Genomic DNA, 18,238 nt, shown 5'->3' on the forward strand with positions numbered 1-18,238 from the left:
TGCTGCTCACACCTCTCAGATACCTCCATATCCTCATCTAACTTTGTTCGACGGTCTGGCCCTCCTGATCTGAATCTCAATCCTAATCTCTTTCCAAGGTTCCTCGAGTTCCTTCCACCCTTTGTCCGACTTTATTTTAACGGTCCGACCGACTCGAGATGAAATCAGGCTGTATGTGGCCCCGAAACTTAAATGTGTCTGACATTCCTTAGTTGTTGTTTTTTTTAAACTAAAAAAACCAAGAAGAGAGAACGACAAATCCCAGCATGACTAGTTTCGCCAGGTCATATTTGCACTTCCGGTTCCGCCACTCTCTCTTTCCGGTCGGCCATTTGTCGAATACGGTGAGTTTCTTCATCCCTCTCGAACGAAAAAGCTGTTAAAAAACACTTATACCCTGATCTGGCTGTGATTTCAAGGAGGACTTCTCAATTAAACCCTGTAATGCGCAGTCTGGATGTATTCTGTTGGTGTTTTAGGCTGAATTTGAGGGTCAATTTGGGAAAGTTGCACAGTGTAGGAATCGGCCACATGCGGCCGTGACGGATGCTAACATGCTAACCGCTAAGCGACACTATTATTACCACTTTCGATGATGTAAACACTTCTAATATAAAATAGACGCTCATTAAACGTGTTAATCAGCTCGTATGTTTTGGCGTTTGTCTTCATGTTTGTCACCGGAGATGGGTTAGATATGTGTTAGCAGCTAACTGAGCAGATTTGTGCGCGTTTGATTTTAAAAGGTGTTTTTGAGTGTTTTATCTTAAATATTTTCTATTTGAGTGTTTTATCTTAAATATTTTCTAGTAAATATTTTCTATTTGATTGTTTTATCTTAAATATTTTCTAATTGATTGTTTTATCTTAAATATTTTCTAATTGAGTGTTTTATCTTAAATATTTTCTAATTGATTGTTTTATCTTAAATATTTTCTAATTGATTGTTTTATCTTAAATATTTTCTAATTGAGTGTTTTATCTTAAATATTTTCTATTTGAGTGTTTTATCTTAAATATTTTCTAATTGATTATTTTATCTTAAATATTTTCTATTTGAGTGTTTTATCTTAAATATTTTCTATTTGAGTGTTTTATCTTAAATATTTTCTAATTGATTATTTTATCTTAAATATTTTCTATTTGAGTGTTTTATCTTAAATATTTTCTATTTGAGTGTTTTATCTTAAATATTTTCTATTTGATTGTTTTATCTTAAATATTTTCTATTTGAGTGTTTTATCTTAAATATTTTCTATTTGAGTGTTTTATCTTAAATATTTTCTATTTGAGTGTTTTATCTTAAATATTTTCTATTTGAGTGTTTTCCATTTGTTTTGTTTGTGGGTGTATTACATCATTAATCTTGTTTTTTTATTTAGTGCTTTTCATCTTTAGTCTGTTTTTATCGTAAATCTTGATTGTTTTTTTTGTGTATTTCATTCTAAATCTTGTTTTTGATCAGACATCTTGTATTTAGCAGATTTGTAAGCGACGTCCCACACATCCCGTGATCATGCAGAACGACGCTGGTGAATTTGTGGACCTTTATGTCCCACGTAAATGGTAAGTGTCATTGACCCTTAAAGATGGAGCTCAACATTGATTGATATGAATAAATTATCTTTTCCCGTGATTGAAATACTTCAATGTAATATTTTAGTGTCTAAAAATCATTCAAAGGTATATTTCTGTTACATTTTGACAAATGTTCCGTACTTTTGTTTAAAAATCTAATAAAGTAAAACACAGATATACCACCGTGTATTATAGTTTCCCACAATATTGACTTTTTATTTGTGGAGTTACTTTAACTTTAAATAAACTGTCATATTACACCACATCTACAACTATTCTTTTTAGGAAAAAAATGAATTCTTGTGCGATCAAAACCTTTTTGTTTTTAACCATAAATCAAACAAGCAGATAACGATGTTCAATATCTTGTGATCGTGATGTTTCTTGTACGATAAAGTAAAAAAAACAAACCATTGTTATTGCAGCTCTGCTAGCAACAGAATCATCGGAGCCAAGGACCATGCTTCCATCCAGATCAACATCGCTGAGGTAAAATACTCTTTAAATCTCGTTTTACCACGGACACTTCCTGACGTGTATATTGTCGTTTGTTGCTTTGAAACCAAGACAGTCTGCTCTTCCTTTACAAGTTCCTGCTGTCGAGTATTGTTGCACTTAAACAAGAGAACCAGCGATACTTGACATCGTGTGTGTGCTTGTGTTACTTGTTTTATGAAACGGTCAAATATACACACCAGCGTTTGGTAAATGTTCAGCATCAGACACGGCAGAAGTCCCGGAGCTGCACAGCAAGCCGGCAGAGTTTGTTTGAATATATTCCTGATGTGGTCCTGGGTCATTCAAATTGTGGTTTGGTTGGAGCCGGCAGGCCAGGAGATAAAAGTTCACATCTGAATTGTTTCTGTTAGGGGTGAGTTTGAGTCATTACAATTTCTAAATTCATTTCACTAAAGGAAAAACTTTATCAGTACCAGTACCAGTATCACAGTCTGGGGAAAGATGCTGGAGGCGACCACTGCCTGAGCTTTACGCTCGTGTATCCAGAGTATCCTGCTTGGAATTACTTTTTTTTTAACTCTTTCTAGTTCTGCAGGTTGTACAGCTGCAGAAGGTTCCACTCACATTTGTTTACTGTAGAAATAAGTGCATAATTACATGTGGTGTTCAGTGTTCCTCTCTCCGTATCATCGGCTATTCCGGTTGGTAACGCCCTCGGCTCTGTACGTTTGAATAGCAAACAGTCGAATCGGTAATTAAGTTAAATTTGCATGAGGATGGTGTAAACCAACTCTGCATGGTTCTGTCAGAGGAACAGCTGACGCTGTGTGTGGAACATGGGGCTGGGACCGTTTTTATTCAGAAGTATTTTCTATTAAAGGAACATAACGGTTTAAAGTTTCTCTACCAGAAGAAAAATCTTTAAAATACACTTTCCATTAAAGTTCTCACTCCTGCCCAGAGAATAAAGCAACACACCAAAATAAAAGCCTCACCACTCATTTCAACCTGCAGTTTCCCGAATCCATCCCACCAAGTCCAGATGTTCACAGACAAACTTCCAGCCAGAATATCAACAAACGACCGATTCAGCCTGAATAAATTCTCAGAGAAAAAGTCTGGAAGCCCCGAGAATCGTCTGACGTGTTGTGAAGCTGATCGTTAACCGTTCTTCCAGCGCAGATTGAGGTCTGGAGAGACCCAGTGAGACGTCTACCAACCCGGGGGAATTTAAATGCTGGAAATAAAGACGGACTTCCTTCAGCGAAGTATCCACGTGTATTTGAGGTCAACAACTAAAAGTGGCTCCTACATTTCCCCTCCTCCTCGTGTGGATTCTGCTGAAGGAACTATTGAAAATGACACGTTTCCTCTTTGAGTCATGAGCGTTCGGTTTTAACTTTCTCACAATCATAAGGCTCCTGTGCATCCAGACGGATGATAATCCAAGAAGACCGTTCAAGTGAAAACACATTTTCATTTCCGAAGTTCCACGTTGACACGGAACGTCTGCGTGGCAACAGCAGGAACGGGGAAAACGGCGTCGGGAACGTTTGAAGTTGATCCGACCAGAGGTTGAATGTGACGTTCTTATGCGTGTTTTCATGTTTTTCAGGTTGACAAGATCACCGGTCGCTTCAACGGTCAGTTCAAGACGTACGCCATCTGTGGCGCCATCCGCAGAATGGTGAGGAGTTGTTTCTGGAAAGATTTGAACTTGTTTATGTTGTGAGCAGGAAGAGACAAAAACCACAACTCCTTCAAACCGTGAACAGCAGAGAGGAGAAAAAAACCCACCGATGCCTTAGAAACACTGCGCTGAAAGGCCCGGGGGGGGGCGGGCTGACTTTTAACATGCCAACTTCTAATAAAGCAGCAACAGGAGGAGACTCCGGGTCTCTTCCTGTTCAAGAGCTAAACTGTTCTGACTCCAGAAGGTTCTAGATCACATCATATTGTTTGGTTGATATTATTGTTAAGCTGCTGAACCGGACAAGGGCAAACAAACGCTACGATGCTTTAAACTTTAATGGAAATGTGGTTAAACGGCGTTCCGCTACGGGTTCTGGTCGGGGTTTTAATCATCTGCTGTGAAAAGGAGACTGTGGAGGAAGAAGGTCACCAGTTAACAGGGGAACCAGTTAATCCAAAACACCATGGCCGGGAGACCTCCTGGTCCTGGGAGCGAGTCGCTCTGTGGAGCTCTTGAATCCTCCGGTCGCCTCCAGACAAAGAAACGTCTGCAGCTCCTCGCTGCTCCACTGGTTGGTTTCTGAGCGTCTCCCTGGTTCTGATCGGGTTTTTAAAACAGGCGGGGTCAGCCGATGTCACGTTGCCGACTCACCTCAGCTCGCTTGGGTCGTCGGTCGAGCACACGGAGAGGTAAAGGCGAGGCGAGTCGGACCGAATAGGTTCTAGTGGAAAGGTTCCTCTCGGTTGAAGATGTGACGACCTTCCCGGAGCTCCGCCTTCGATCTCGGGTCTGGACTGTAACCAGGTGTGATTTCTTCTGTCCTGCAGGGAGAATCTGACGACTCCATCCTGAGGCTGGCCAAGAACGACACCATTGTCGCAAAGTAAGACCTTTTTCTCACAGCCTCCGTTTGCACCGCAGCGATGGAAGCTGCGTTTTGGGTTTCTGTTTATTCACACGACAACGGAGCTCAGAGCCACTGAACGTTTTTAAGAACAACTAAAGTCTTGTCAACGAGGATAACTAAGGGGGGGTTGATTACGTGTAAAGTATAATTGTTAACGTTTATAGTGCATTCACGTTTGTGTTTCATTAATAATAAAACATTTGATTTCTAATAAACTTTTCATTTAGAAATCAAAGTTCTACAAGCACATTAGAAAAGAACAAAAGCAAATGGCTCCATCTTGTGGCCCAACATGCACACTACATCGTTTTGGGCCTTGGTGCCTATTTTTGGTTTAAGTGTGAAACTTTTCTGAAACAAGAACCCTCCAAACGATGCGTCACTTTTCTCTTGTCGTGGTGGTGGGACTTCAATGTATCTGGTGACTTTGGTGTTTTTAAATATCATTTAATTAAAGTACTGAACATCTAGTTTTCCAGTAGAATCGGGAACATTTATGTGGAAAATGTGTGTGAATGTTTTGTGCATGAGGTTTGTCATCAGTTATGAAAAGTTTCATTTGAGGAAATTGACTCGTTTTTAGTTTTTTCCCTACATCAGGTGTTTAGAAAATTTCCTCTTTTGTTTCCATGTTTTTTGAATGGGAACTTCTCAGTGGACAATGTTTGACTTTAATCATTCCCCCACTTAAATACAGGACTTGATGCACCTCACCTTGTTTTTTGAAAAATGTTAAAGTGCTGTTTTCAATGAAAACCTTTCTTCTTTTCGTCTCACAGGAACGTCTGAGTGCAACGCTGGAGTCGTGAAAACTTTGTAAAATAAAATGATTCGGGGGAAAAAAAATCCTTGTTTGATGTCTTTGTGTTAATAAGATGTTTCAGTACCGAGTTACTGCTGGTAATTCTTCATGAGGAGGAAAGACTCACTCCGCGCTGCACAAATGGGAGAAAACAGGTAATTTCAAGCTGAAATGGTGCGATTGATCAGGATGGGGACTTAAAGTGGCCTGTGGTCATTGGGAAAGACCTCCTGCCTGTGCTTATTGTGACCAGCAGGGGGCAGCAGAAGAAAAGAATTACAGGTCATCATCAAAAATGAAGAAATGAAATGTTGGAGCAAAAACTTTCCCTTTTCACAGATGAAGTGTTGATTAGTCTGAAGCAGCCAACGCAGACGATGACAAAAGTGATGGAAATGCTCAAAGAATACGTAATAATCTCAGGCTACAAATGTCAATAAAATGAATATTAACATTCCACTATGACCCACCAGGTCACATAAGGTATTTATATAAATTGAAATGGGACTTGGATGCTATCAAATATTTAGGGATTCATGCTTCCTAAAGACTTCACAAGAATGTTTGATGCCAACTTTGGACATCTGATTTCAGAAATAAAATCAGATATACAAAGATAGAATGTAATCCCCTTTCTGAACGTACACTGGAGGATTGAATCTGTCAGATTGAACATTCTCCCATGAATGCTTTACCTCGTTCAATGTCTGCCAGTCCAAATACCTCATACACAATTTCTAGAATGGGACTGGTTGATTTTCAAAATACATATTGCAAGGTAAAAGGGCAAGAATTAAGTACAAGACTTTACAATTAAGGAAAGAAAAGGGGAGGTGGGGGTCTCCCCTGTCTACAAGAATACGACTACGCAGCCCAGATTAGGCCTCCAGCTTGTCTTTGTTCACCGACATACACGGCAGGTTGGAAGTAGAAGTACAAGGTGAATTGAGGGTTTCAGATGATTGAATGTAATGCAGGCAATGAAAGTTGTGATGTCCTGCTTTTCAAATAAAAAGAACATTTGACATAAAAGTCCCATTACATTGGATTTTTTTATTTTATTTATGATTTTCATTAACATGAAAGGATCTCATAGGAAAACATTGAGAAATAAAACTTTATTAGGTTGCCAGGCAACACATCTTTTATTTTTCTTATTTTGGAGGAGGGATTGAAAGAACTGCCGTCAAGTGAGCCGGCGTTCGCTGAAGCAGCGTCAACTGAGCCCGCACATGTTTCTTGCTGCTCTTTTAAAAGCGCCTTTACGGTAAAACACAAGCGAGCGTGCAGCCGCAATGCTGAAAGGGAACCCTTCAAAATAAAAGCACAGAAAGCAGCGATAGACGGACATAGAGACAGAAGAGATGATGGATCAGTGAAAATAAACCCTTCAACCCTTGTTTTTATCAGTGAATTCCTTATAGGTTTACTCCTAATTTCACTTCAGTACAATAGTAGACATGCTCCTTTATTACTACAAGCAATATGAAAGGAAACTACTGTCGACATTTTCTTTTTTTTCTTCAGGTAAAAACTTGGGGGTATCAACAACATGGTATGTTCAAAGTTATAGATTTAAATGCTTTTATGATATTTTTCATTGCACATGGTAGATGGCCAAAGCCATGGTGGGAAACTTCCCCGCTGTGCCACAACACATCCACACCAACAGCTCCAGACAGAATATGAAGCGGCTCAGGGAAGAGATGGGAAAACCTGCAGAAAGAAAAGGAAGGGGCATGTCGGTTCACTGAGAGTTTCTTTTATTAGTTTAAGGACATTTACCTGCATCACAAACACACCACAGCTACAACCGTCTTGTTGTGCGCTGTGGTTCACTCTCAAGTCTAGCATTAGTGTAGTGCACTTGAAAGAGACCTTTGCATTGCAGTAGACCATGCCGAGCACAAATTGAAGAGTCAACACTGAACAACAAACGTCGACAGTAGTTTCCTTTCATATTGCTTGTAGTAATAAAAGAGCATGTCTAGTATTGTACTGAAGTGAAACTGGGTGTAAACCTATAAGGAATTCACTTATAAAAACAAGGGTTGAAGGGTTTATTTTCACTGATCCATCCATCCATCCATCTATCCATCTCTTCTGTCTATGTCCGTCTATCGCTGCTTTCTGTGCTTTTATTTTGAAGGGCTCCCTTTCAGCATTGCGGCCGTACGCGCTCTTGTGTTTTACCGTAAAGACGCTACAAAAAGCGCAGCAAGAAACAAGTGCGGGCTCAGTTGACGGCAGTGAGTGGTGGGGGTGACAGCGTGAGAGAACCAGCAGGGGGCGGTAATGCAACACTCATGGATGGAAACGGCCAAAAAACCAAACAGAGGAAGAAGGAAAAGGACGACGCTTTGGTGGATCTTGTGTCTCAGAGGAAATCTTCCATCTCCTGCAGCAACAATGAGTTCAGTTCAGACTTTAAGAGACTTTATCAACGAGCGACTAACCGCTGCTGCTGGAGAAATATTCTCCGTGTTTCAACAAACTATCGTCCAGTACGAGGAGGAGATTGACCGGCAATGCAAACTGCTTCAGAGCCGCTCGGAACCTCGGATCAGGACCAGATCAGGTATGGGAACGTGTGGAGGAACAGGTGAATGTGTCTGCTGGAGGCTCCTTCCTCTCATGAAGCCTTCAGGTGTTAGAAAATCAACTCACGTGAATCACGTCAAAGTGGAAACTTCCCACGATCGTTTGAGAGAAGCTCGTGTTCCATCCAGACACTTTTCTGATTCACAGTTTGAAGTCACAGTCACTCTTCTGAGAATGTTTGTTTTAATGCAGCCTGTGCTGTCTCCTCTTCCTCCTCTTCCTCCTCTTCCTCCTCTTCCTCCTTCTCCTCCCCCTCCTCCTTCTCCTCCCCCTCCTCCTCCTCCTCCCCCTTCTCCTCCTTCTCCTTCTTCTCCTCCTCCTCCTCCTTCTCCTCCCCTCCTCCTTCTCCTCCCCCTCCTCCTTCTTCTCCTCCTCCTCCTTCTTCTCCTCCTCCTCCTCCTTCTCCTCCCCCTTCTCCTTCTTCTCCTCCCCCTTCTCCTCCTTCTCCTTCTTCTCCTCCTCCTCCTCCTTCTCCTCCCCCTCCTCCTTCTCCTCCCCCTCCTCCTTCTCCTCCTCCTCCTCCTTCTCCTCCCCCTCCTCCTTCTTCTCCTCCTCCTCCTCCTTCTCCTCCCCCTTCTCCTTCTTCTCCTCCTTCTCCTCCCCCTCCTCCTTCTCCTCCTCCTTCTCCTTCTCCTCCCCCTCCTCCTCCCCTCCTCCTCCCTTCTCCTCCCCCTTCTCCTTCTTCTCCTCCTCCTCCCCCTTCTCCTTCTTCTCCTCCTCCTCCCCCTCCTCCTCCTCCCCCTCCCCCTCCTCCTTCTCCTTCTCCTCGTCCCTCCTCCTCCCTTCTCCTCGTCCCTCCTCCTCCCTTCTCCTCCCCCTCCCCCTCCTCCTCCCCCTCCTCCTCCTCCCCCTCCCCCTCCTCCTCCTCCTCCTCCTCCATCACATCAGACGGGTCTTGCTTCCCTCCAGAGGGTCCACAGCAACACGCTGGTCAGCAGGAGACGAGCTCCAGGGTGGAGCAGGAGGAACATGAAGCTCCACCCGTTAAAGAGGAGGATGAAGATGAAGGTGAGGAGGATGAAGGTGGAGGTGAGGATGCCCTGGGCCCGGTGAGAGGCTGGACCAGCCAGCGACTCACTGCTGCTGCTGTGGAAATCTTCTCCCTGTTTCAACACACCGTCGTCCAGCAGCAGCAGGAGATTGACCGGCAACGAGAGCAGCTGCAAATCATCTGGAACCCTCAGATCAGGAACGGAGCAGGTACGGGAACGTGTGACTGCATCTGGAGGAGGATCTCCATGGTTCTTCTGGCTGTTTGGTTTAGAAGCAGCATGCTCTGATGTCTTTCTAGTTCCACAACAAAACCAGAAGAAAGAAGGAATCAGAACCACTGAAGAAGTTTCTTCTGGGCTGCAGGTCAGATCCTCAACGTTGGAATGGATCAACGATTTATCAGGCATGGTTTGTTTCTTTAGACGTACGTTTGGGACCAAATACCTTCTGGGGAAAAGTGCAGAGTAAAGTTGATTCTCAAACTGGAGCTGAGTGGTTGCAGTTATTCATGCAGTACCAGAGGTGAGCAGTCGGGGGCAGTAGAGCACTGCTGCTCTGTCAAAGGATTTCTCAGTTCGTTTCTAATTAAGAAGTGATTCTGGAATCAACTGGGTTCAGTCTGCAACTTTATCCAGGAAACGACTGGTTCTACTTTGTGGAGCTCAAATCTCCTACGTCCTCTAAACGCATCACAGCAGTAACTGCTGCTAACCTCTGATGGAAGCGGGACGCTGCTATTGGTTTAAATGTTGAGTGACAGGATCATCAGCCAATCAGATTGTGATGTTATTGACAGAACCCAGAGCAAGCTGCTGGTCTGGAAATGAGCTTCACTGATTGGCCCCTGAGCAGGTGGTGATGACGCTCTGTTATTATCTGATGTTCTGGAGGGGATGGCGGCGAACTGAACATCTAGATCAGGTGATACGATGGCGGACCTGCTTCTGGACCTGCTTCTGGACCTGCTTCTGGACCTGCTTCTGGACCTGCTTCTGGTCCTGCTTCTGGACCTGCTTCTGGACCTGCTTCTGGTCCTGCTTCTGGTCCTGCTTCTGGACCTGCTTCTGGAACTTTTTCAAGGAGCTCGTTTGAAGAAGAAATGGAAACTGTGAGGAGAAGAAGACCGAAGACTTTGAGCAGCTTGTTACTGTGGTTATAGATTTTGCCCGCCCTCAGTGGAACGCCACCGCACGCTGAGGAACATTTCTTTCATTTCTGTGAAGCTGCGACTCTCCTGAGTTTGAACGCTGCTCTATGAACACACCTGCTGCTGCACAGGCAGAAAGAGAAACGTCACGATACAGGATGAGACCTGGGGAACATCTTTTTACAACAATGGACAAAGTACATGGACCCTTAGAGGAACATGATCAGGTCCTTCAGGTCCTTCAGGTCCTTCATTTGTTCAGCTGGGAGGGGATTCCCTTTGACTATTTATTTCCCTTCACTTTCTCTTTGTATCTCCAGTAACTTTGAGACTTTGCTTATACAGACCTTTGGTCCCAACACTGACCCCTGGGGGACGCCACAGACAATGTCCAACCATGAAGACAGGAAGTGACACGTTTCCTTTCCTCCGTCTGGGGTCTGGTCATCCCTCCATCCGCCAGAACATCAGCAGTGATGTCATGACTCTACGTTGTTTTGGAAATTTCAATGAAAGTTTTCAATTTGTCCCCTTGAGTTGTTTGTTTTCTTTAAGCTGGACCTGTAGAAGTAATGTAACTAACTTTCATCTTGTACTTTTTCGTCCCTCCAGAACTCAGACAGCAGCGAGACTGTAGGGAGGAGCAGCTCTGTGAACAGGAACCTAACCTCTGTCTGGAGGAGGACGAACCAGAACCTCCACAGGTCAAAGAGGAAGAACCAGAACCTCCACAGGTCAAAGAGGAAGAGCCAGAACCTCCACAGGTCAAAGAGGAAGAACCAGAATCTCCACAGGTCAAAGAGGAAGAACCAGAAGAACCAGAACCTCCACAGGTCAAAGAGAAACCAGAACCTCCACAGATCAAAGAGGAAGAACCAGAACCTCCACAGCTTGAGGAGCAGCAGGAGCTCGGTACCAGCCAGGAGGAAGGGAGTCTCACACTGAAGGTAGAACGTGGTTCCTTTCGGGTTCCTTCTGTTCAGGAGCAAAGTTCCCTGAGGGAACCAGAAGAAGAACCGGACTCTGAGCAGCTCCTCTCTCATGACTCTGAAGTCCACCATGTGACAGAACATCTGGACTCAGAAGCAACTAGAAATGTAGAACTGAAAAACATCAGCCTGGTTCTTAGTGAGCGAGTGGACGGGGTTCCTGAGTCAGAACACCAGGCTGAAGGTGGGAAGCTTCTCTGTGAAGAAACATCTGGTGAAAAACCTCAGTTCTGTCAGAACATAGGAACCGTCACCGAGAAGAACAAAATACCCTGTGAAGTCTGTGGTAAAGGTTACACCCGCCGGGACAATCTGTTGGTCCACATGAGAACTCACACAGGTGAGAAATCCTATTCTTGTGAAACATGCGGCAAAAGTTTCAGTCAGCACAGTAATTTGCTTCGCCACATGAGAACTCACACAGGTGAGAAGCCGTATTCTTGTGAGACATGCGGGAAAAGTTTCAGTCAACAGAGTCATATGTTGGTCCACAAGAGAACTCACACAGGTGAGAAGTCATATTCTTGTGAAACATGCGGGAAAAGTTTGAACCGACGGAGCACTTTGTTGGTGCACATGAGAACTCACACAGCTGAGAAGCTGCATTCATGTCAGACGTGTTTGAAAAGTTTCAGGCAACACAGTACATTGTTGGTCCACATGAGAACTCACACAGGTGAGAAGCCGTATTCTTGTGAAACGTGTGGGAAAAACTTCAGTGTACAAAGTACTTTGACTGGCCACATGAGAACTCACACAGGTGAGAAGCCGTATTCTTGTGAAATATGTGGCAAAAGTTTTAGTTTACACAAGGCCATGTTGGTCCACATGAGAACTCACACAGGTGATAAGCCGTATTCTTGTGAAACTTGTGGCAAAAGTTTCACTCAGCAGAGTAATTTGTTGGTCCACATGAGAACTCACACAGGTGAGAAGCCATATTCCTGTCGAGCATGTTTTAGAAGTTTTAGTCAGCACAGTACTTTGTTGGTCCACATGAGAACTCACACAGGTGAGAAGCCATATTCTTGTAAAGTGTGTGGGAAAAGTTTCAGTTTGCGCAAGGCTTTGTTGGCCCACATAAGAACTCACACAGGTGAGAAGCTGTAATCTTTTGGAACCTGTAGGAAAGGGTTCTATGAACATCGTTCGTTGCTCCTCCCAGAGGGGGAACCGTGAAGACGTGAGGTGAGAGCTCCATGAGGACGTCCCACAATCACAAGCTGTGATCTCACTGATGAGACTCCGCCATGACGGGCGTCCCCGGGGCAGGACAGAACCACCTGGAACCACCTGGAACCATCTGGAACCATCTGGAGAAGCCCTCCCCTCCGTTCAGCAGTGGACCGTCTGAATGAATGAAATGAAAATAAGACTTTTTATCTTGTTCCTGGTCGGCCACACAAACGGAGAACATTTAAATGTGTAGAACTGGACGGAGACGAACCGTCCCCCCGGGTTCTAGAAGGAATCTTAGAGAAACACCTCTGATGTGTATTTCTGACACGACTGCTTTTTGTGTGTTTTTAAAAAAATGCGACATTAAAATCTTGTATGAGCAGTTTGAAGTTTGAAGAAATGGAAATAAAATGCTGCTCTGAATCAAACGGGATCAGCTGGTGAAGGACTGGCTGAGCAGGTGGAAGGTGACAGGCCGTCACCGGGCCAGGTAGGTCCAACTCACGTCACGTGATCAGACAGAGGAACCAGCCTGACGTCACTCAAATCAACTTCTTATTGGAACCTTCAGGTCTTAATAAACAGTCTCATGACTTCAGTGGTTGTTTGGGGGATTTAGAGATTCTCAGGATGGAGGAAGACTCTCCTGGGAATCTCTGCTCTTCACAACCTTCACTGAAATAAGAAAACGTGCGGCTGGAAGGGGGGGGGGGCTGGCTCAGGCATGGCGCTCGTGGGGGGGCTGGGGTGCGGTCCTCCCTCCCCATTCGTGGTTGGATTAGTGGAGGATGGGATCTGGTGGGGGCCCGGCTGGGGGGTGGCAGAGTGGAACGTGAAGTGGAGAGTGCCAGAACTTCTGCCTCCACATCAGGCAGACGTGATACCAGTACCAGGGTCACTCCAGCAGCAGCTCCTCTCTTACCACTGGGCCCACAGCTTTGCCTGCCAGGCACCTGGTAAAACAATTCCTGCCACAAACTCAGCAGCTCTGCAGCTCAGGACAGTTCACTGCTCCATCGGACAGTTTGTACTAGTAGTACTAGTAGTACTAGTAGTACTAGTGGGCTGTATGCACATTTCTTTCTCTAATTTAAGTAAGTACATTTGATTTGTAAAGTGCTTTTCACAGTCCCAAAGTGCTTCACAGTAAAAACAGATAAAAACAAATCTTAAATGGCAGCGTGGGTCGACTGGACTACAATGTTTTGGCAAACAAACGTGTTTCTAGGCGCTTTTTAAAGACGTCTGCTGAGTCCAGGGAGGTTCTGCTGAGTTCAGGGAGGTTCTGCTGAGTCCAGGGAGGTTCTGCTGAGTTCAGGGAGGTTCTGCTGAGTCCAGGGAGGTTCTGCTGAGTTCAGGGAGGTTCTGCTGAGTTCAGGGAGGTTCTGCTGAGTCCAGGGAGGTCCAGCGGCAGTTCATTCCATTTTATTGTAGTTTTATCTATTTTTCCAAGAAGAGTCCAGGAGAGAAGAACCATCCAGAGTGAATCCCTCCTCACTCTGACTGGAGCCGCTCAGTTCACACTGGGGAGTGACACGACACCACCGCTCACCACCACCACCGCTCACCACCGCTCACCACCACCACCGCTCACCACCACCACCACCACCGCTCACCGACACCACTGCTCACTGACACCACCGCTCAGCAACCCCCAGGCCCAGTGAGACACTCAGAGACTGCAGACTTTATATGAAGGACGGCTCCATAATCAATAAGAGGTCAATATGTTTCCAGCAGTAGTGAAGCAGCAGGAGGAGGAGGAGGAGGAGGAGGAGGAGGAGGGTGAAGCAGGATCTATTACCAAAATAAAATCCAATCTTAATTCAAAGTTTGAGAACTAAAATTGCAACGTGCTCCTTGAAAGAAAGCTGTGGGTCGAGAACACAAGGGAGATACTGACAACTACTGACAACTACTGACAACTACTGACAACTCCTGATAACTACTGACAACTACTGACAACTCCTGATAACTCCTGATAACTCCTGACAGGTTCTATTTGTTTACCCTGAGCGGTGGTGATTACTGGGAGACTGTCTGGGAGTTTATTAATCAAATGAAGTTATAATTAATATTTCAGAATAATTCAAACTCAGACTAACTCCATTGTCGTCAGTGTGCTGCAGTGGAAACTCCTTTTTATAACGGATTAGGTGTCACTTGAAACGTTGTCATGGAAACGGGGCCTCAGTCAACAGGAAAAGGTTCCAGAGGAAGTCACATTGCAGAAGTCCAGCTTGAAGCCAGGATCACTAAAGAACCCCCAGTTCTGAAAGGTGGAACATAAAACATGTCAGCAGACGTGAACTTTGAAGAATGGAACTATAATGTTATATATAATATATATGTTCTGAATCCAGTGTGTTTTAGTTCAACATGAAGGACTTTTCACTCTTTTTACGCTACGAAAAAAAAAAACCAACCTTTTTCCTCACAGCAGTGGTGCCTGCTGGAATCCAGTGTCTGAGAACATTGATCAGAAATACACGACTCACTAAAAGTGATCTTTGTTTTCTAGTGAAGCTGAATGTGAAAGTAGAAACATTCAATGGGGATTTTCCTCGGAGAAAACAAACGATGGGGCCTAATTTAGTTGTTGGACCAAAAACACCTTGATTCCATTTGTACTAATATTGTGACACAAAATACTGTAACAGTGAAGTTCTTTAATATTCATTCCAGTATTCGGACTCTCTCGACGGGTCGGAGCTCAAACCTAAACACCACTTTTCAATTCACCCAATCAGACACAAGACAATCGTGACAGTTCATTTAAATAACTTTATTTATAAGTGCACACACTACTTTACTTTGCTTGTCAAATATTTTGACATTTATCAAAGGAAGCTGTACCATTAAAAGTAAAACTGTCCTGTGTCTCTGTAGAACATCAGCAGGTCTGCGTTGGTTATTTGGACCAACGCAGATGAAAACCTTTGACTTGAGCCAGATAATCCCTTCAGTCAACACAGCAGTTTAAATCCACATTAAATCAAAAAAACATCACATTTGTTTGTTAAACTTGACCTCAGTTTATGTATGAGTTTCTTCAAGGTTGCAAATTCTCACCCAAGTGGATCGTCATGTGTTCCTTTAGTGCCGTGAACTCAGTATAGTTTTTACCACAGATTTCACAGTAATGCTGGGGCTTCTCACCTGTGTGAGTTCTCACATGGCGCAACAAGGTTCCCTGCTGACTGAAGCTTTTCCCACAGGTGTGGCAGGAGTAAGGCCTCTGGCCGGTGTGAGTTCTGGTGTGGATCATCATGTTTCCCTGTTGACTGAACCTTTTACCGCACGTTTCACAGGCATACGGCTTCTCACCTGTGTGAGTTCTCTTGTGGCGCAGCAGTATACCCTGCTCACTGAAACTTTTGCCACACGTTTCACAGTTGTATGGCTTCTCACCCGTGTGAGTTCTCATGTGACGACACAAAACCCCCTGATTACTGAAGCTTTTCCCACACGTTTCACAAGGATACGGCTTCTCACCTGTGTGAGTTCTCATGTGATGCATTACATCACGCTTTTTACTGAATCTCCTCCCACATATCTGACATGGATGTGGCTTCTCACGTGTGTGGATCCCGTGAGGTTGCATTGCTTGGGAGATATTCTCATAAGCTTCCCCACAGACGCCCCATGTCAAACATGTCTCCCCCCGCCGGCTGGACAAACTGTCCACAACGTCCCGGTGGAGCTCCAGCTCAGCATTTCCTGTTGACCCGACAGGATTTCGTCTCGTCTCGTCTCGTCCGTCACCAGCAGAGAGTTGCTCGCCGTCTGCTTCCGGTTCAATGTGGTCACATTCCCCATCGGTGAGGGGGACCATGAGGGTGTCCGTCTCCTGCTTGAGGACAAGTGTCTCCTCATCCAGACTGCTGCCCAGATCCTCCAGAACCACGGTAATCTGTTCAAATTGTGTTTCCTCCGGTTCCTCTTTAATCTGTGGACGTTTCGGTTCCTGCTGCTCGCAGACACCATGCTGAGGTTTCCCTGAGAAGGACAAATGAAAAAGTCTTGATATCAGGTGAGACGACGTTGAAGGTCAGAGGGCAAAACTCTTAGTTTGGAGGTTCAGAGGAAGTTTCACATTGAGACGGGAACGATCTGCAAAACATGTCCGTAAACAATACTAAAAACTATGTAGTTCTCATGTTGGGCCACTAGTGGCTGCTGTTAGAGTGAGTGCTGAAAAAACACGCACGCACGCACGCGACAAACTACCAAGTTGGATTGTTGTTACGGTGACTGTCAAAATAAAAGTACCAAACCAGGGAGAAAATGCACTGGGAGTCATGACATCACGGAGGAAAACATTGTTCTTATTGTCCAGCTACTGAGCTGAACAGCAGGACTGTTTACTGGTGGGCAGTAGTGGGCAGTAGTGGGCAGTAGTGGGCAGTAGTGGGCAGTAGTGGGAGGCTGCAGGTCCACTCTGGGTCCAGGAGCAACACCCTCAACTTTCACCAGCTCCCGGGCTGCCAAACTGTGGCAAGTAAAGTATGATTACTTAGTTAGTGAGTTACTACATTACTGCGTAGTAGCAGCGTTTCAGTTTCAGAAATTGGCGTTTCCACCAGTTTACATAACGACTGAACACGAGCATTTTCAAAAAGTTTGACCTTGGAGCTGTTTACAAAAAGTCGTGTTTTCAGCGGTTCCGCTGTTTCTAGCATCTGTAGCTGCGAGCAGCAACCAGGGACGCTAAAGGAAGTCGGTCACCAGGTAACATGGAAACCAGTTAATCCGAAACACCGTTCAACGCTGCATTTCCGGTTCCTTTGTTGTGTTGACAAACCAGTCATGTGCAGCCTTCGGTGTTTCGGATGAGCTGGTTTCCCTGTCAACTAATGACCGACGTCCTTTCGCGTCCGTTGTTGTGGCTCATCTGACAGATATCCGTTGCTGTCCTCGCGAACGCCGTTAAACCGCAAAAAAGTCTCGTACCTTCTTTGAGTCTAATTTTAACATCTGCTGTTACGAGAAACAACGACTACAGAAGTCGGATACCAGTTAACAGGAAAACCAGTTAATCTGAAACACCAGTTCTAATAGTAAAAGTCCGTTTTCCGGTCAGACAGTCACGACAGCAGAATTTCCAGGACTCTCCGTGGTTCATGTTCATGTGTACATTCATCACCTCACCTGGTAAAAGAGGCTTTAATCTGGGTTTCCATCTGACTTGAAGCAGTTTGCGTTGCCGGTCAATCTCCTCCTCGTACTGGACGATAGTTTGTTGAAACACGGAGAATATTTCTCCAGCAGCAGCGGTTAGTCGCTCGTTGATAAAGTCTCTTAAAGTCTGAACTGAACTCATTGTTGCTGCAGGAGATGGAAGATTTCCTCTGAGACACAAGATCCAAACTGCCTCCACAGCTGCTTCTTCTTCTCTCGCTTCTCTGGACGATCACAAACAGCGTTCAGCTTCATGCTGACACCTGCTGGACACTGGGGGAACTGCGGGCCATTTCTTATCCATCCATTCATTTTTTTTAAAGTTTCGGTTTTTGTTCTATCTTTCGATCCTACATTTATAAATAAAAGACAAGAAAACAATAATGCTGGTGAGCAGCAAACTCAGCCGGACGCTCAGCCGGACGCTCTGCCGGACGCTCCTCTACTGGAGGATGAATTCAGGGCAATGATCTCGTCTACGAAGACTGGGAAGTCGCCAGGTTTAGATGGATTCTGTGGATAAGAGATATATTGACATTAAGGGTCCGTGTCCCTCTCGGCCATTCCATTTTCGTTTTGATGTCGGAGAACAAAAAACGGAACCCATCTGATTTTCGTTTATCCATTTGATATCAGGAAATGAAAAACGGAAGACAAGCCGTCTCCCGTTTTTTGATTTAAAATTGAAAATCCAAAAACGGAAATCAGA

General features: G+C 44.7%; 3 protein-coding genes across 7 annotated transcripts; 2 read left to right on the forward strand and 1 right to left on the reverse strand.

The window, feature by feature from the left end:
- Positions 1-316: 316 nt before the first annotated feature.
- Positions 317-5,467, forward strand: rps21 (ribosomal protein S21). Of its 3 annotated transcripts, none has more exons than XM_080470478.1 (6): positions 317-785; positions 1,294-1,566; positions 2,004-2,067; positions 3,653-3,724; positions 4,558-4,613; positions 5,417-5,467. In XM_080470478.1, the coding sequence occupies exons 2-6, from the start codon at positions 1,517-1,519 to the stop codon at positions 5,424-5,426; spliced, it is 252 nt and encodes an 83-aa protein (XP_080326604.1). In that variant the 5' UTR covers positions 317-785; positions 1,294-1,516; the 3' UTR covers positions 5,427-5,467. The 3 variants fall into 3 exon arrangements, with proteins under 3 accessions (XP_080326604.1, XP_080326602.1, XP_080326603.1); XM_080470476.1 differs by having other exon boundaries at positions 321-344; positions 1,484-1,566; XM_080470477.1 differs by having other exon boundaries at positions 323-344; positions 1,481-1,566.
- Positions 5,468-7,775: 2,308 nt separating this feature from the next.
- On the forward strand, positions 7,776-12,773 carry LOC308113909 (uncharacterized protein). Of its 3 annotated transcripts, XM_080470463.1 has the most exons (5): positions 7,776-8,017; positions 8,929-9,240; positions 9,332-9,436; positions 10,793-11,509; positions 12,335-12,735. In XM_080470463.1, the coding sequence occupies exons 1-5, from the start codon at positions 7,849-7,851 to the stop codon at positions 12,346-12,348; spliced, it is 1,317 nt and encodes a 438-aa protein (XP_080326589.1). In that variant the 5' UTR covers positions 7,776-7,848; the 3' UTR covers positions 12,349-12,735. The 3 variants fall into 3 exon arrangements, with proteins under 3 accessions (XP_080326589.1, XP_080326590.1, XP_080326591.1); XM_080470464.1 differs by lacking the exon at positions 9,332-9,436 and having other exon boundaries at positions 12,335-12,773; XM_080470465.1 differs by lacking the exon at positions 9,332-9,436 and having other exon boundaries at positions 8,929-9,048; positions 12,335-12,733.
- Positions 12,774-14,999: 2,226 nt separating this feature from the next.
- Positions 15,000-18,076, reverse strand: LOC308113911 (uncharacterized protein). Its single transcript, XM_080470469.1, has 2 exons — positions 17,500-18,076; positions 15,000-16,347 (listed from the first exon to the last, which is right to left on the reverse strand). The coding sequence occupies exons 1-2, from the start codon at positions 17,669-17,671 to the stop codon at positions 15,401-15,403; spliced, it is 1,119 nt and encodes a 372-aa protein (XP_080326595.1). The 5' UTR covers positions 17,672-18,076; the 3' UTR covers positions 15,000-15,400.
- Positions 18,077-18,238: the final 162 nt, after the last annotated feature.

The sequence above is a fragment of the Lipophrys pholis genome (genome assembly GCF_963383615.2).
Source record: "Lipophrys pholis genome assembly, chromosome: 8".
Taxonomy (NCBI): Eukaryota; Metazoa; Chordata; class Actinopteri; order Blenniiformes; family Blenniidae; genus Lipophrys; species Lipophrys pholis.